Raw genomic sequence first — 16,919 nt, forward strand, 5'->3', positions numbered from 1 at the left:
TAGAATGCCTATGACACCTGGCGGAGGACTGGTATGCTGCATACTCTCTATACGAGGTGTGGCTAGAAAAAAACCGGACTAGTACTGGTGAAACAATAAAACGAATGCAATAAGGCTGAAAGTCGCGTGGCCTGTCACGTGACTCTCGCTCCGCCTACTGCTCGAGTTTCATCTGCCTCCTGCACTCAGTCTGCCCGTGGCGTCTGTTTTAAGTAGTTGACGTTTTGTCTGTGCGTCGGAAAATGTTGAGTGCACAGAAAGAACAGCGTGTTAACATCAAATTTTGTTTCAAACTAGGAAAATCTGCAAGTGAAACGTTTGTAGTGTTACAAGTGTACGGCGATGATTGTTTATCGCGAACACAAGTGTTTGAGTGGTTTAAACGATTTAAAGATGGCCGCGAAGACACCAGTGATGACACTCGCACTGGCAGACCATTGTCAGCAAAAACTGATGCAAACATTGAAAAAATCGGTAAACTTGTTCGACAAGATCGCCGTTTAACAATCAGAGCAGTGTCTGAGTTAACAGGAGTTGACAAGGAAAGTGTCGAACAAGTTTACCGATTTTTTCAATGTTTGCATCAGTTTTTGCTGACAAAGGTCTGCCAGTGCGAGTGTCGTCACTGGTGTCTTCGCGGCCATCTTTAAATCGTTTAAACCACTCAAACGCTTGTGTTCGCAATAAACAATCATCGCCGTACACTTGTTGTAACATTACAAACGTTTCACTTGCAGATTTTCCTAGTTTGAAACAAAATTTGATGTTAACACGCTGTTCTTTCTGTACACTCAACATTTTCCGATGCACAGACAAAACGTCAACTACTTAAAACAGACGCCACGGGCAGACTGAGTGCAGGAGGCAGATGAAACTCGAGCAGTAGGCGGAGCGAGAGTCACGTGACAGGCCACGCGACTTTCAGCCTTATTGCATTCGTTTTATTGTTTCACCAGTACTAGTCCGGTTTTTTTCTAGCCACGCCTCGTATGTGGGTCTTCCGTGAGTGCATACCCCATTTCCTTCAGGATTAAAAAAAAAGTATTCAAAGTACTTGTGGGTTCTGACTTCTCGGACACATTTATCCAGGAAAATGATGTGCCTCAGGGTTCCATCGTGAGCGTCATCCTCTTTGCTATCACGATTGACTCTTATAATAGCCTGTCCCCCACTGGGCATCTCTGGCTCCCTTTTCGTTAATGATTTTGCCATCTGTTGCAGTTCTCCACAGACTTGTCTCTTTGAGTGGCTTCTTCAGCATTGTCTTCTACTCATGGAGCGTGGACAGTGGCTTTCGTTTTTCCATCAACAAAACCACTTGTGTGAATTTCTGACAGTGCAATTGGTTTCTTCCACTGTCTTTACGTCTTGGGCATATTGCTCTTCTGTTCATTGAAACTACAGAATTCCTGGGACTCATGATTCATAGGAAACTGTCTTGGTCCTTCCATGTGTGTTACTTGGCTGTCCGTTGTACGCGGTCCCTCAGTGTCATATGTGTCCTCAGGCGGTACTTCCTGGGGAGCGGATCAGTCTACCTTTCTCTCTCTGTAGACTTTAGGTGTTTCATTTATGCATCTGCACATCTGTTCCTCTTATGCCGTCTCAGTTCTATCCACCAGTGTGGCATCCCTTTGGTCACTGGTGCCTTTTACACTAACCTTGTTGAGAATCTGTATGCAGAAGCTGCCACACTGCTACTGCCATACTATCTTGATTTCCTCCTCAGCATATACACATCCCATTTGCCTGCCATGCCTGGCTACTCATCTTATGGCTCCTTCTTTGATCGCCAGTATGGAGCGTGTGCCTCTTCCCTGTTACCTCCCAAAATTCAATTTCGGCTGTTGCTCCAACAGCTTAACTTCACGCTACCTGCCTCTTCCTTGATCGGTGTGAACCCTTCACCACTTTGGCCTTGTGCAGCAGCCTGTGTTCACCATGGCCATCATTTACTTCCTAAGGACACTACTCCAGCCTCGCTCTGTCGCTATAATTTTCTTGATCTTCGCATAGAACCTCACGATAGTACCTTTGTGTACACTGATGGCTCTCGGACTGACTGTGGTGTCGAGTGTGATGTTTTTCAGTACCAGCTTCAGGAATACTGCTTACTGTTTACAGCAGAGCTCTTTGCCCTGCATCAGGCCATGCAGTGCGTCCGGCGACACAGGCTTTTCAATTGCATCATGTGCTCCCACTCTCCCAGTGCCCTTCAAAACCTCTGTGTGCTGTACACTGTCCATCCCTTTACGCAACAGGTCCAGGCAAGCTGTCACTTGCTCACTCTTGATGGAGCAACAGTGATGTTTATGTGGGTTCCTGGTCACATTGGTCTGACAGGAAACAAGGCCACTGACTCTGCTGCTGATGCTGCAGTCCTTGTATCTCAGCCTGCAAGTTCTTACATCCCCCCCCCCCCCCCCCCCCGCCCCCGATGATCTCTGTGTGGCCATTGTCAGCAGGTGGTGTCACTTTGGCACCACAACTGGTCCTGCCTCCATGGGAACAAGCTCCAGGTTATTAGGCCTCTCCCAGTGGCTTGGAAACCTCCCAGTCCTCTCACTATGAGGATATCATTTTAGTTAGGTTGGGTATTGGGCACTGTCTTTTTTGCCAAAAGCATTTGTTAAATGGTGCTCCCCTACTACTTCGTACTCATTGCACTCAACCTTTGACTGTCTGCCATTTCCTGATGGAATGCCCTTTCTTAAACCGCTTACATTCCTGTTTGTGTTAGCCGTCTGAGTTATTGGCCGTTTTAGCGAATGACATATGGGCTGTCGTCCGCATTTTCCTTTTTATCCATCATGTCAATATGCAATGGAAATTTAGTTTAGGACCTCCATTTCTGTATGGCTTCTTTTTATGGGCCTTTCTCCATGCCCCTGTTTTTAGCTGCATTTCCTTCCATCGACTGAGCTTAACTTGTAGTCATTTTTAACTCCTTTTTTGTCTTTGTGTTCTGCAGTTCTGGCATGGGCACGTATGACCCTAGTTGGTTTTGTGCCCTAATACAAAACAAACAAACAAACAAGAAGAAAAACCAAAAGTACCTGCACTTCGACAGTTGCCAACAGTTCCACAGCAAAGAATCCCTCCCAGACAGCCTTACCACCTGTGGCAGATGCATCTGCAGTGATGAGAACTGCCTCACCCAGTATGCTGAAGGCCTAACAAAGGTCTTCATAGACAGGCCATAGCCTCCATACCTAATATACACACAGATATTTCATGCCGCATCCCCACACGGACTTGATCCACACATACATCCCAAGAACCAACCACAAAGAAGTGCCCCCTCTTCACACAGTACCACCCAGAACTGGAACAACTGAACCACATCCATCGTCAGGGCTTTGATAACCCATCATCATGCCCTGAAACAAGGGAATCCTACCCAAGATATTTCCATCCCCTCACAAAGTGGTGTTTTGCCACCCACCTAATGTCCACAGCATCCTAGTCCATCCTTACACCACTCCCACCCCAATCTCCTACCACAGGGATCATATCCTTGTGGAAGACCCAGATGCAAGACCTGTCGTATCCACCCACCCAGCACCACTTCTCCAGTCCTGTCAAGGTTTATCCTAACCCATCCGAGGCTGGGCCACCTGTGAAAGCAGCCATGTTATATACCAGCTCTGCTGCAACCACTGCACAGTGTTATACATTGGTGTGACAACCAGCCGTCAACCAGAATGAATGGCCACGACCAAACTGTTGCCAAAAACAATGTGACCACCCAGTGGCACAAAATGCAGCAGACCTCAGCAAGTGAGATTTCAATGACTGCTTCACAACCTCTGCCATATGGATCCTCCCCACCACTTGCAGCTTTTCTGAGCTTGACAGATGGAAGCTATCCTTACAGCTCTTCATTTGCTCCTGTAACCTCCCTGGCCTAAATGTAAGATAACTCACTGTCCCCCCATGCCGTATCCACCAGCTGGGTGTGTACTACCATCTCACACTCTAGTCTATGAAATCGTGGGCCCAGCTGCTTGCTACCTGTTCATTCTACCTGCACCCCTAGCTAGTCCACAGATGGCTTCCCATTCTCCCATGAGCCTCTCCATGCTTCCCCCCAACCCTCTCCCTGCCTCCCACCTCTCTCCATCCCTCATCCCCCCCCATCCTCCAGACCTCACCCCAGTACTCTCACTGGGGGCCAGAAAAGAGCTGGCAGTCAAGTGAGCACAATGTAAGGAGACAGGCATGTGTGTGAGTGTTTTTTTTTCTCTCTCCCACAAGCTTGAGGAAGGAGTCTCTTTCCGAAGCTAGCAAAGCAAAGCTCTGTACTTTTTGTTTGTGTACCTGTCGATGACACAGCTCCTGTGCATTTCAGTGAGTCATCTTCTTTATTCCTAAATAATGTAACTTCTTACATATATACACCATCAGCAGGTTGTTGTTGTGGTCTTCAGTCCTGAGACTGGTTTGATGCAGCTCTGCATGCTACTCTATCCTGTGCAAGCTTCATCATCTCGTAGTACCTATTGCAACCTACATCCTTCTGAATCTGCTTAGTGTATTCGTCTCTTGGTCTCCCTCTACAATTTTTATCCTCCACACAGCCCTTCAATATTAAATTGGTGATCCCTTGATGCCTCAGAACATGTCCTACCAACCGATCCCTTCTTCTAGTCAAGTTGTGCCACAAGCTCCTCTTCTCCCCAATTCTATTCAATACTTCCTCATTAGTTATGTGATCTACCCATCTAATCTTCAGCATTCTTCTGTAGCACCACATTTCGAAAGCTTCTATTCTCTTCTTGTCCAAACTATTTATCGTCCATGTTTCTCTTCCATACATGGCTACACTCCATACAAACACTTTCATAAACGACTGCCTGACACTTAAATCTATACTTGATGTTAACAAATTTCTCTTCTTCAGAAACGCTTTCCTTGTCATTGCCAGTCTACACTTTATATCCTCTCTACTTCGACCATCATCAGTTATTTTGCTCCCCAAATAGCAAAACTCCTTTACTACTTTAAGTGTCTCATTTCCTAATCTAATTCCCTCAGCATCACCTGATTTAATTCGACTCTGTTCCATTACCCTCGTTTTGCTTTTGTTGATGTTCATCTTATATCCTCCTTTCAAGACACTGTTCATTCCATTCAACTGCTCTTCCAGGTCCTTTGCTGTGTCTGACAGAATAACAATATCATCGGCGAACCTCAAAGTTTTTATTTCTTCTCCATGGATTTTAATTCCTACTCCAAATTTTTCTTTTGTTTCCTTTACTGCTTGCTCAATATACAGATTGAATAACATCGGGGATAGGCTACAACCCTGTCTCACTCCCTTCCCAACCACTGCTTCCCTTTCATGCCCCCTTGACTCTTATAACTGCCATCTGCTTTCTGTACAGATTGTAAATAGCCTTTTGCTCCCTGTATTTTACCCCTGCCACCTTCAGAATTTGAAAGAGAGTATTCCAGTCAACATTGTCAAAAGCTTTCTCTAAGTCTACAAATGCTAGAAACGTAGGTTTGCCTTTCCTTAATCTATCTTGTAAGATAAGTCGTAGGGTCAGTATTGCCTCACGTGTTCCAACATTTCTATGGAATCCAAACTGATCTTCCCCAAGGTCGGCCTCTACCAGTTTTTCCACTCATCTGTAAAGAATTTGTGCTAGTATTTTGCAGCCGTGACTTATTAAGCAGATAGTTTGGTAATTTTCACATCTGTCAGCACCTGCTTTCTTTAGGATTGGAATTATTATATTTTTCTTGAAGTCTGAGGGTATTTCGCCTGTCTCATACATCTTACTCACCAGATGGTAGAGTTTTGCCAGGACTGGCTCTTCCAAGGCTATCAGTAGTTCTAATGGAATGTTGTCTACTCCCGGGGCCTTGTTTCGACTCAGGTCTTTCAGTGCTCTGTCAAACTCTTCATGTAGTATCATATCTCCCATTTCATCTTCATCTTCTATATACTCCTTGCACCTTTCTGCTTTCCCTTCTTTGCTTAGAATTGGGTTTCCATCTGAGCTCTTGATATTCATACAAGTGGTTCTCTTTTCTCCAAAGGTCTCTCTAATGTTCCTGTAGGCAGTATCAATCTTACCACCAGTGATACATGCCTCTACATCCTTATATTTGTCCTCTAGCCATCCCTGCTTAGCCATTTTGCACTTCCTGTCGATCTCATTTATGAGACGTTTGTATTCCTTTTTGTCTGCTTCATTTACTGCATTTTTACATTTCTCCTTTCATCAATTAAATTTAAAATATCTTCAGTTGTGCAAGGATTTCTACTAGCCCTTGTCTTTTTACCTATTTGATCTTCTGCTGCCTTCACTATTTCATCTCTTAAAGCTACTCATTCTTCTTCTACTGTATTTCTTTCCCCCATTCTTGTGAATCGTTCCCTAATTCTCTCTCTGAAACTCTCTACAACCTCTGGTTCTTTCAGTTTATCCAGGTCCCATTTCTTTAAATTCTCACCTTTTGCAGTTTCTTCAGTTTTAATCTGTAGTTCATGACCAATAGATTGTGGTCAGAGTCCACATCTGCCCCTGGAAATGTCTTACAATTTAAAACCTAGTTTGTAAATCTCTGTCTTACCATTATCTAATGTATCTAAAACCTTCTAGTATCTCCAGGCCTCTTCCATGTATACATCCTTCTTTCATGATTCTTGAACCAAGTGTTAGCTATGATTAAGTTATTCTCTGTGCAAAATCCTACCAGGTGGCTTCCTCTTTCATTCCTTACCTCCATTCCATATTCACCTACTACGTTTCCTTCTCTTCCTTTTCCTACTACCAAATTCCAGTCACCCATGACTATTAAATTTTCGTCTCCCTTCACTATCTGAATAATTTCTTTTATCTCATCATACATTTCATCAATCTCTTTATCCATCAGCAGGTATGTAAATTAATAGTGCTACACCTGAGTTAGTTAGCATTGTTCAGGCTTAGTGTTGTTACCAGTCTTGATGTGGTATATAGGGGCATGAACAGTGATCACTGTGAAGGACACAGAGATGCTTTGTACTCATGGGAGACAGCAATATCATCGCATCACATAGTTTAAAAAGGGCCTCATTGTGGTTCTCCATATGATCAGCTGGTGAAATCATGCAGTATCTGGATTCATGGGGCTTTAGGATGTGACAGTGGTCCATTGTTGATGTGCATGGAAATGTGGGGGCAGGCATACTCATTGTTAGGGTTCTGGTCAACCACGTCTGTCCATCACAAGGAAGGATCACCATATTGTGCATTGTGCATATTGTAACCCCTCCACATCTATACCTGCCATTTGAGAACTCCTTTCAACATTCTGTGTCATCTGCACCCTTGGTGAGAGACCAGCTGCAGCCAGACAAGAGAACTACCATAGCAAGCATAGGGTGCCGTTAACATCAATACACAAACAGCTGTGTTTTGAATGATGCTGTGACCAGGAAGCTGCCAAATGGTGAATCATGGTTTTGCACTATCCAGGATGACCATCGTCTGATAATATGGTGATGACCTAGGGAGAGGTCCCATTCTTCCAATTTTTTTGGACAGATATAGCTTTGTTATTTGTGGCATCATGGTGTGCGGAGTCATCAAATGTGACTTCTGGTCATGGCTAGTGGTGATTGAGGGAACATAGTTGGCGCAGTGATGTTCTGCACCCATATGTTACCTCGTGCAATACTGTTGTGATGCCATTTTTCAGCATTTTCATCCACACGACACGTGTCTGTGAACTTTTGCATGATGTTGAGATACTCGCATAACCAACTGGATCCCCAGATTTGTCCCTGGTAAAATATGTGGGATACTCTTGGACCTCAACTCTGTCCCAGTGCCAGTATCCAGGATGTCAAGTATGAGTTACAACAGTACAACAGTTGTGGACCAGCTTGCTTCAGGAGAGGATACAGAGGCCTTATGACACCCTCCCTGGCCATATCAGTGTGTGTGTTTGAACCAGGGGTAGCACAATTCCACACTGATAAGTGGACCCATACTGACTAGTTATGTGTAAATTTGACTTGGTTTTATAATCAATGAAATAACATCACATACCCTCTCAAACTGTAATGTTTGATTTCATTTCATTTCCTCTTCCCCTTGTGGACGCTTCACTATTTTGTCAGACAGAATATTTCAAATTCAGCTACAAGTTCTACAAGCAAACAGATGGCTTGGCAATTTCGGTCAATATGATTTGCTAATTGAAATACATAAAATTAGAAACAGCTCCACAAAAATATAAAGTTTGCCTTGGAGCACCAAGCAGATGAATTCCTACCCATAAGTATTTAGTTACAGAATAAAGAAAATCTATTTTGAAGTTTATTGTAAATCCTCAAGGACACTCACTACTATCTGTCACTCTTCTTGCAATCCCCAGCAGACAGATAGGCAGTATTTTTATACTAACTAAGTAAATGTTGTGGCAGAGCAAGCAGGGATAGTTTTAATTCCCCCCTAGTTTTGCCATCTGTCTCCTTAAATTCATTTTTTCATGATTAACTATTTACCATTAACATACATGAATATAATCTGCATTTTCATAAAAGGGAAAGATTGGTGCTTAGTTTTAAAGACTATAACACCAGATCTAATTTTGTGCTTAGTTTTAGGTATGTAATTGATTTTCTAATTTATTTTGACTATTCCTAGTTAGTATATTTTGTAATAGGGTGAAATCAATAATTGTTTCGTAACTTAAATTCTATTGTTGACATATAGACAAATATAAATTCTGTAATAATTAATAAACATTTGGAAGACAAAATACTAGTAATCTTAAAGTATCTGTTTAGCTCTATTTGAAACATGTTTGCAAAGCCAGCCCTTAATTAATTCCAAAGTAATTAACAGTTTTGTCAAAAGTATTGTTTATGTAACTATATTTGTTAATTTTATGATGTAAATGAATAATTTGGCGTAACTCTTGTTGTAGAGGAAACTGTTAAAAAGAACTAATTTTTCAATGTATTCAGTTAATCAAATGAGTTAAGTTTTAATTGTAATTTCTGTAAATTAAACATCGTACAATGTGTACTTTCAGGGCCTATTATTGTGGCGATATATAAGGGCCTGATTTTTGGTCACGAGACAGTCGGTCCGTGACCGAGTTTCAGATGAGAAACCTGTGTTGGTTAGAACAACAACAACAATGCTTCAACTTAACTGTGGAATAATTGTTAAACTATTAGGCCACATGTAAAAACAATGGAAGTGTCTGCTCCTTTCTATTCTTCAAGAACTGTGAACTTTGTGGTTAGGTTTTTATTGCTTGTAGATGTTCAGTAGTAAACTATGATAGCAGTATGTGGAGGTTTGCCTGCAAACTATTAATGAGGCTTATCGAAAGTTAAACAATAGTGCACTGGCCATATAAATGTGTACATGGGAGGTTGTAAAAAGTGAAAGTAAAAGACAGTGAAACGTAACTGAGCATCTGTTGGCTACATCATTGAAATTAGTCGGTGTTTGACTTATTCAACCCATTTTTCAGCCAGTACGTCAACACCGAGGACAAAAAACAAAGAAAATAAAAAAGCATGTGAAACCACCACAATGCATCCAGTCATCACTATATGTAGATAAAGTTAATAATAAAACAAATTGACATTGCAATTTGCTGTAGCAGCCCCACAGGAAACAGGAAACACACAGAAAAACTCAATTACACACACACACACACACACACACACACACACAGAGTCAACAAAAAAAAAAAAAAAAAAAAAAAGAGTAAGTTAGGATGTTTGTATTCCAGTTGCTATGGGTTTCTTTATCAATTTTCATTTTTTATTTGTAGTTCACTGTTGCTGCCTGAGTTTACATATTGTCATTTTGCCGTAGTCAGTAGAGCTGTGGACAGTAGAAAATGGAGTGCCAAGTGGAGAAATTGGAACATTTCTGGTGTATCCTTCTATTTGATTACAGTAGAGGGGTGACAGTAGTGGAGGTAGCCGGAAGCATTTGTGCCATGTATGGGGATAAGCAATTGGACGGAGCACAGCAACAAAATGGTTTTCTCATTTTAAGGAGGAATGTTTTGATATTAGTAATTATTGATGTTCAGGAAGACCTTTGGGATTTGATAAAGATCTTTTAAACATATTAATCCACAGTGGTCCACATCACTGTACTCAAGAACTGGTAGATGTGATGAACTGTGATCATTCCACCACCGTCCGTGGCTCATGGTCTTGCGGTAGCGTTCTCGCTTCCCATGCACGGGGTCCTGAGTTTGATTCCCGGCGGGGTCAGGGATTTTCTCTGCCTCGCGATGACTGGGTGTTGTGTGTCTTTCATCATCATTTCATCCTCATTCACTTGCAAGTTGCCGCAGTGGCGTTAAAAGAACTTGTGTAGCGACGGCCGAACTGTCCCGCGAGGGTCTCCCGGCCACCAATGCCATACGCTCATAATAATAATTCCACCACCATGTAATATTTCCTTGCAATGGGGAAGGTTAAAAAATTGGAATTTTTAGCATTGTGCAGCCCTGTCAGCAACTTTGAAAATTGAACATGTAACATGTCAGCCTCAGTTGCAAATAGAAACCAAACTTTACCCAGGTTTCAGCCAAAATAATTTGGCCCTCTTCAGAAGCAAGTGACACTAAACTACTTCTGAAGAAGGCCAAATTATTTTGGCTGAAACCTGGGTGAAGTTTGGTTTCTCATTTGCAATTGAGGCTGACGTGTTACATGTTTAAAAAATTGGGTGAATGGGTACTGCATTATTTAAGCTGATATCACAAATATCAGCAGGTGACCACATATGCGTCTCAGTTTGCTTGTCATCAGTTGGTTCATGAACAACACCAACCATTTCTGACCAACCATTCCTGACCTGTATTGTTACTGGTAATGAGAAATTGTGTTTTTATACTAACATAAGGAAAAGAAAGAAATGGTTGGACCAAAAAAAGTAGTGACTCCCCATACAATGACCCACTGGCACCCACAACAGATATTGTTATGCATCTGATGGAGCAGCGACAATGGTGGACTATAAATTGCTTCCCTTGTCAACAACTGAGATGTCTTGCAGACACAATCCAAGAACACTAACCATGAAGACTGCGTGAAGTGATGCTACTCCATCATAACGCCCACCCACATTCTGCTAGATGACAAAGAACAATATACAGGAGTTGGTTGGGAAGTCATTCCGCATTCACTTTATTCACCTGATCTTGCATTCTCAGATTTCATTTTTCCTGCTCTCTAGCTAACAACCTGCAACGAACTTCCTTTCTCTAAGAAAATGGGCTCCAAACATGGCTCAATGAGTTCTTTGTCTCAAGACCACACGATTTCTACAGTTGCAGAGTAGGAAAGGTACTCCAGTGTCAGCAGACTGTTCTAAATAGTGAAGGAGAATATATTATTGATGACTAAAGTCTTCTTTATGTGTATTTGTTGTGTTCATTAAACTTGCAGAAAAATGCTATGAACTTTTGCGCCAATCCAATATAATACACTCACTGCACTTTTTAGATTCTAATGCTCAATACACAGTCTTTGCTGATTTCATTTTCTAGTGCTTATTGTAGTCAAGCCTTAGTCTCCTTCTAGAATTTTAAACTCCCCCACCCTCTGTCTACAAACATTATCTCCATTATCAAATTGACTGTTCATCGATACCTGTGGTTGTATCTTATAAAACTGGTCCCTTTCCCATTCAATATGTAGCATTTATCTGTAGCACCACTTTTGAAAAGCTTCTGTTTGAAGTTTTAACAACTCAAGAATCAGCCTGTGATCTTTTAAATGTATTCATAGCTATATTACTCATTATCTATGAAATCAAAGCCGCCATGTAACTTTTCAGTTATGTTTAAAAGTAATTGTGTGTCTTCTACTGTCAGACATTGTCAAGGATTACTCAGAAAAGATGTGTATACAAATCATCTATGTCTTTTCAATTTAAATAAATCCACCAAAAGATGAAAGTATAATTTTAGTGACTAGTTAGTTATTTGTGTTTTCAATTCATAACCAGTTACTGTTCAAAAACAACAGTAACATTTGTAATATAATACACAGTGGAGAAATGACTTACAATATCAATCACCATTGCGAAGTGTGGTAAAGAAAGAAGCTAGGTATTCACCCATAAACATCTTTGGCCAAGTGTCCATTGATGTGAATAATCTAATGTACAGGGTGATACACATAAGATGTAACACCCCTTTTACTTTGTGAATGTTAACACACATCGAAATGTGATTTTTCAGCAAATGTTAGAGTGTAGTGTCAAGGGGCATGTATGTTTCTGTTTGGTTAATGTTTCTAGCACTGGTATCAAAGGAGATACTGAAAAAAGTATTTTTTTTTAATGAAACCACATAACTTTTTATAACTGCATTCGATAGCTCTTGAGAAGACAATTACAGTGATATAGCATTTGTTAACGCTGACATTGAAACCAGTCATTAAAAAAAGTACGAGAAATGTCCTAGAGTGTGAGAGTATAGTAGCCGAAAATGGCATTTGCAGTGCAAACACTGCTGAGCTGACTGTGTAATATATACCTTAAGGTATACATAAGGTATGAAAATAAAGCTCTATTACCCCTTGAACCAAACCAACTTATGACCCAGATGCAGGTTCCCCTACAAATGTTGTATATCAAAATACGACATATGCGCGACTCTAGAACATCACAGAAGGTTTAGGAAAAATATTTCACATTAGTGTATCCTCCTAGATTTATGTCAGCTGAAACAGAGAAATCAGCTGTTCACCCTTCAAAAATAAATAGGTCTTATATGCTGCAAAAAGAAACTACTCTATTAAATATCTAAATATTAGAAGGAAGATTTGACCTATGTTTTCCTGTACATGACTGTGTGCTTCGTAGAGGTAAAATAGTCCTGTCAGACAACTGTCTCTACCTACACAGCTCTAAATTATATCATATGGGATACATTCTTGAACTAAAACTTTTATTAAAAATACTTTGGTGATTACGTGTGCACCACAAAATAAATATTCTTTTGTGGTTTCATGCTGAATGGAAGCATGTAATGACGGAGTTACTAGCTACATGCAGTACATGCTGTCAAACTTATTTGACATTGCAATGCAATTTTATACACATGTAAATGAAGTAAACAATTTACTATCAGTGGTTTGGTAACCACTCAGATCACATAACATAGATTTTGCCTTCCAAAAAAATAACTTTATCCTTTATGTAAACATGTGTTCAAACTGTTGATCATGGACTGAAAGGCATATTTGCAGCGGCCATTCGAAAGAATGATGAACAGGTGGGATTACAGTGAATGATATGGTAGAGAATGCTCTGGCAATTCAAATTTCGTCCTATCCAACATCCAGGAAAGCTCTTATTCAATATCTGCATTGCAACATGGGATGAGTGATTTGGACAACTGTTGTGTTGCAGCCACATACACTGTTGAATATCCAGTGATACCTCATCTAGAAAAACCGGCAGAATGTTCATCAGAAACTGTGCATATGAATATCCATTTAGAATGCCTGGGATGAAGTAACATCACAATGCAATTTCTTATGATGCTGCACCATATGTGTATGCTCCATGTCTGTTGATGCTACACCTGACGAAACCAATATGAATTTTGCTGCTCAGTAGTGAATTTTATGCAGATTTACGTTAGTGTGGTTAGTAAATGTTGCTTCATCGGTAGAGAGCATACGTTGGAAAAACATAGGTTGTGTCTCAGTTTCTGAAGGGTAAACCGACATAATTCTGTACGTTGTTTGAAATCACAGTCATTGAGTGCATGATGTAGTGACAAATGATAGGGGTGGATATTCTGTAGATGCAGGATGCGAATGGCACTTGTCTGGTTGAGTCCACATTCCTTGGCAGTATGTCTTGCACCACTGTTCAAATTCATTAGCATCATAAGCAGAATAACTTCTTTGTATTCTCTGTCAGTTCCAACCTTCTTTCTTGTCCTTTTTTTGATGTTCAAGCAGCATGTCTGCACTAGTGTCTTAATAACTGGTGCAGTTGCCTGGCACATCAGACATAGGCAATCTGGATAGATAGCTCAACACCACTAAGTTGTTTTTATGGCATTTCTTTTACATTTACCCTATAAAAGTACTATGTCAAACTTATCGTTATTGGTTTACATGCCTGGACACAACGAATGTTGAAGCAGAATTAAGTGGCCTGCAGTGCAGAGAAGTAGACAGGCAAATGCTTGGCAGTGTTTGCACCGCTAATGCTGATTCCGGTCACCATGCTGTCAAATTCTAGGACATTTCTGGACTTTTTTTACTACAGATTTCAATGTCAGCGATAACAGATCACTGTAATTGTCTTCTCTAGAGCTATTGAATGCATTTATAAAAATTATACATTCAATTTTAAAAAACATACTTGCTTCAGTATCTCCATTGATACCAGCACTAAAATCACTATCCAAACAAAAAAGATATGTGCTGCTCGACACTCAAACATTTGCTGAAAACCGCATTTTAGTATGTATAATCATTCACGAAATAAAAGGGATGTTAGGTCATCCAATGTGACTCACCCTGTATAATAAAATTAACTTCAATCGCAGACTGAAATAAACTTATTTTGGGACTTATTGCATAGCATTATTGAAAAAGTGATGTTCTCTTGAAGTTCCAGAACCTTTTCAGATTTTTATGCCCCCTTATTGTTTTTAATAGTCCCTGAATGATTATGTATACAAGAAATACTAATCGAAATGTTTCACTTGTAAAACATTTGCAGCTGGTGAGAGAAATCATAGGCTCCGCAGCTTCCGAGAGGAAGAGGAGGAAGAAGAGAAAATGCTGGAGGAGGAGGAGGAGGAAGAGGAGGAGGAGGAGGAGGAGGAGGGTAGTGGTAGTGATGGTGATAGTGACATTCATGATAATGATGAAGAAAGAGAGGAACGAGAAGGCAGCATTCACAAAAATGACCAAAGAGAGAAGGCCTTTGAGGCAAGAAATGTTGAACATGAAGTCAATATAAACACTGACCAACAGTCAGCAGGTGTATGTATTGGTAATATTGAATGCACCAAAGACGATAAAAATAAGCATGCTGATGAAAAAGAAGCACAGCAGCAACTCAATTTACCTGAATATAACTCTGATGTTCCGGTAGGTAAGTAATGCTTAACGACTTTCTTCTAATTCTGCTTTCAGTGGAATTTAGTGGCACACTTTCCCCATTTGACTGACTTTTGTTATCAGATATTAGTTATAATTTTGAAAGTGCATTGGTTCATACTTTATAATAATGGGATACTTTGGCTGAAATATCTCTAGTGAATTTACCATATTTATTATTCCAACAAAATTTGTTTTAATTTGTCATTGCAAAAATATCCTAGCACAGTGTAGGTGTAATAGTGGTTCAGTGTTTTTTAATTGACATATGTTACTGGAGTTTCACTTTAAGAAATTTATAAAAATACAGCATGGAATTGCAAGCAAAAGTAGTATCTTATTTCAATCTGGAAAATATGTACTTATTCTCAAAAAATAGTTACTTTCAAATGTGTTCTGTTATATGGTTCAGATCTCAGGCTGTCTCCCTTAACTTCTATAACATCCTGATTGGAACCTAAGTTTTTTCATTAATTATATATATAGAGGGAAACATTCCATGGGGAAAAAAATATATATAAAAAACAAAGATGCTGTAACTTACCAAACGAGAAAGTGCTGGTATGTTGATAGACACAATAAAAAACACAAACACACACACAAATTTTAAGCTTTCGCAACCCAAGGTTGCTTCATCAGGAAAGAGGGAAGGAGAGGGAAAGATGAAAGGATGTGGGTTTTAAGGGAGAGGGTAAGGAGTCATTCCAATCCCGGGAGTGGAAAGACTTACCTTAGGGAGACAATAGGACAGCGCGCGCACACACACACACACACACACACACACACACACACACACACACACACACACACACACACACACACACACGTCCGCACATATACAGACACAGGCAGACATGTGTAAATGCAAAGAGGTTGGGCACAGATGTCAGTCGAGGTGGAAGTACAGAGGCAAAGATGTTGTTGAATGACAGGTGAGGTACAAGGGGTGGCAACTTGAAATTAGTGAAGGTTGAGTCCTTGTGGGTAACCGGAAGAGAGAATGTATTGAAGGGCAAGTTCCCATCTCCGGAGTTCTGATAGGTTGGTGTCAGTGGGAAGTATCCAGATAACCCGGATGGTGTAACACTGTGCCAAGATGTGCTGGCCGTGCACCAAGGCATGTTTAGCCACAGGGTAATCCTCATTACCAACGAACACTGTCTGCCTGTGTCCATTCATGCGAATGGGCAGTTTGTTGCTGGTCATTCCCACATAGAATGCATCACAGTGTAGGCAGGTCAGTTGGTAAATCACTTGGGTGCTTTCACACGTGGCTCTGCCTTTGATCGTGAACACCTTCCGGGTTACAGGACTGGAGTAGGTGGTGGTGGGAGGGTGCATGGGACAGGTTTTACACCGGGGGTGGTTACAAGGGTAGGAGCCAGAGGGTAGGGAAGAAGGTTTGGGGATTTCATAGCGATGAACTAAGAGGTTACGAAGGTTAGGTGGATGGCGGAAAGACACTCTCGGTGGAGTGGGGAGGATTTCATGAAGGATGGATCTCATTTCAGGGCAGGATTTGAGGAAGTCGTATCCCTGCTGGAGAGCCACATTCAGAGTCTGGTCCAGTCCCGGAAAGTATCCTGTTACAAGTGGGGCACTTTGGTGGTTCTTCTGTGGGAGTTTCTGGGTTTGAGAGGATGAGGAAGTGGCTCTGGTTATTGGCTTCTGTACCAGGTCGGGAGGGTAGTTGCGGGATGTGAAAGCTGTTGTCAGGTTGTTGGTGTAATGGACTGGAGCAGATTCGTTTGCCACGAAGACCTAGGCTGTAGGGAAGGGACCGTTTGATGTGGAATGGGTG

General features: G+C 41.1%; 1 protein-coding gene across 1 annotated transcript in view; it reads left to right on the forward strand.

The window, feature by feature from the left end:
• LOC126260271 (eukaryotic translation initiation factor 5B-like) overlaps nucleotides 1–16,919 on the forward strand; it is a 561,696-nt gene that overhangs the window by 388,016 nt on the left and 156,761 nt on the right. The window contains exon 10 of the mRNA XM_049957597.1: nucleotides 14,736–15,113. Within this exon, the coding sequence (XP_049813554.1) occupies nucleotides 14,736–15,113 (378 nt within the window). The remainder of the gene's footprint in view (nucleotides 1–14,735; nucleotides 15,114–16,919) is intronic.

This window comes from Schistocerca nitens, chromosome 5, assembly GCF_023898315.1.
Source record: "Schistocerca nitens isolate TAMUIC-IGC-003100 chromosome 5, iqSchNite1.1, whole genome shotgun sequence".
Taxonomy (NCBI): Eukaryota; Metazoa; Arthropoda; class Insecta; order Orthoptera; family Acrididae; genus Schistocerca; species Schistocerca nitens.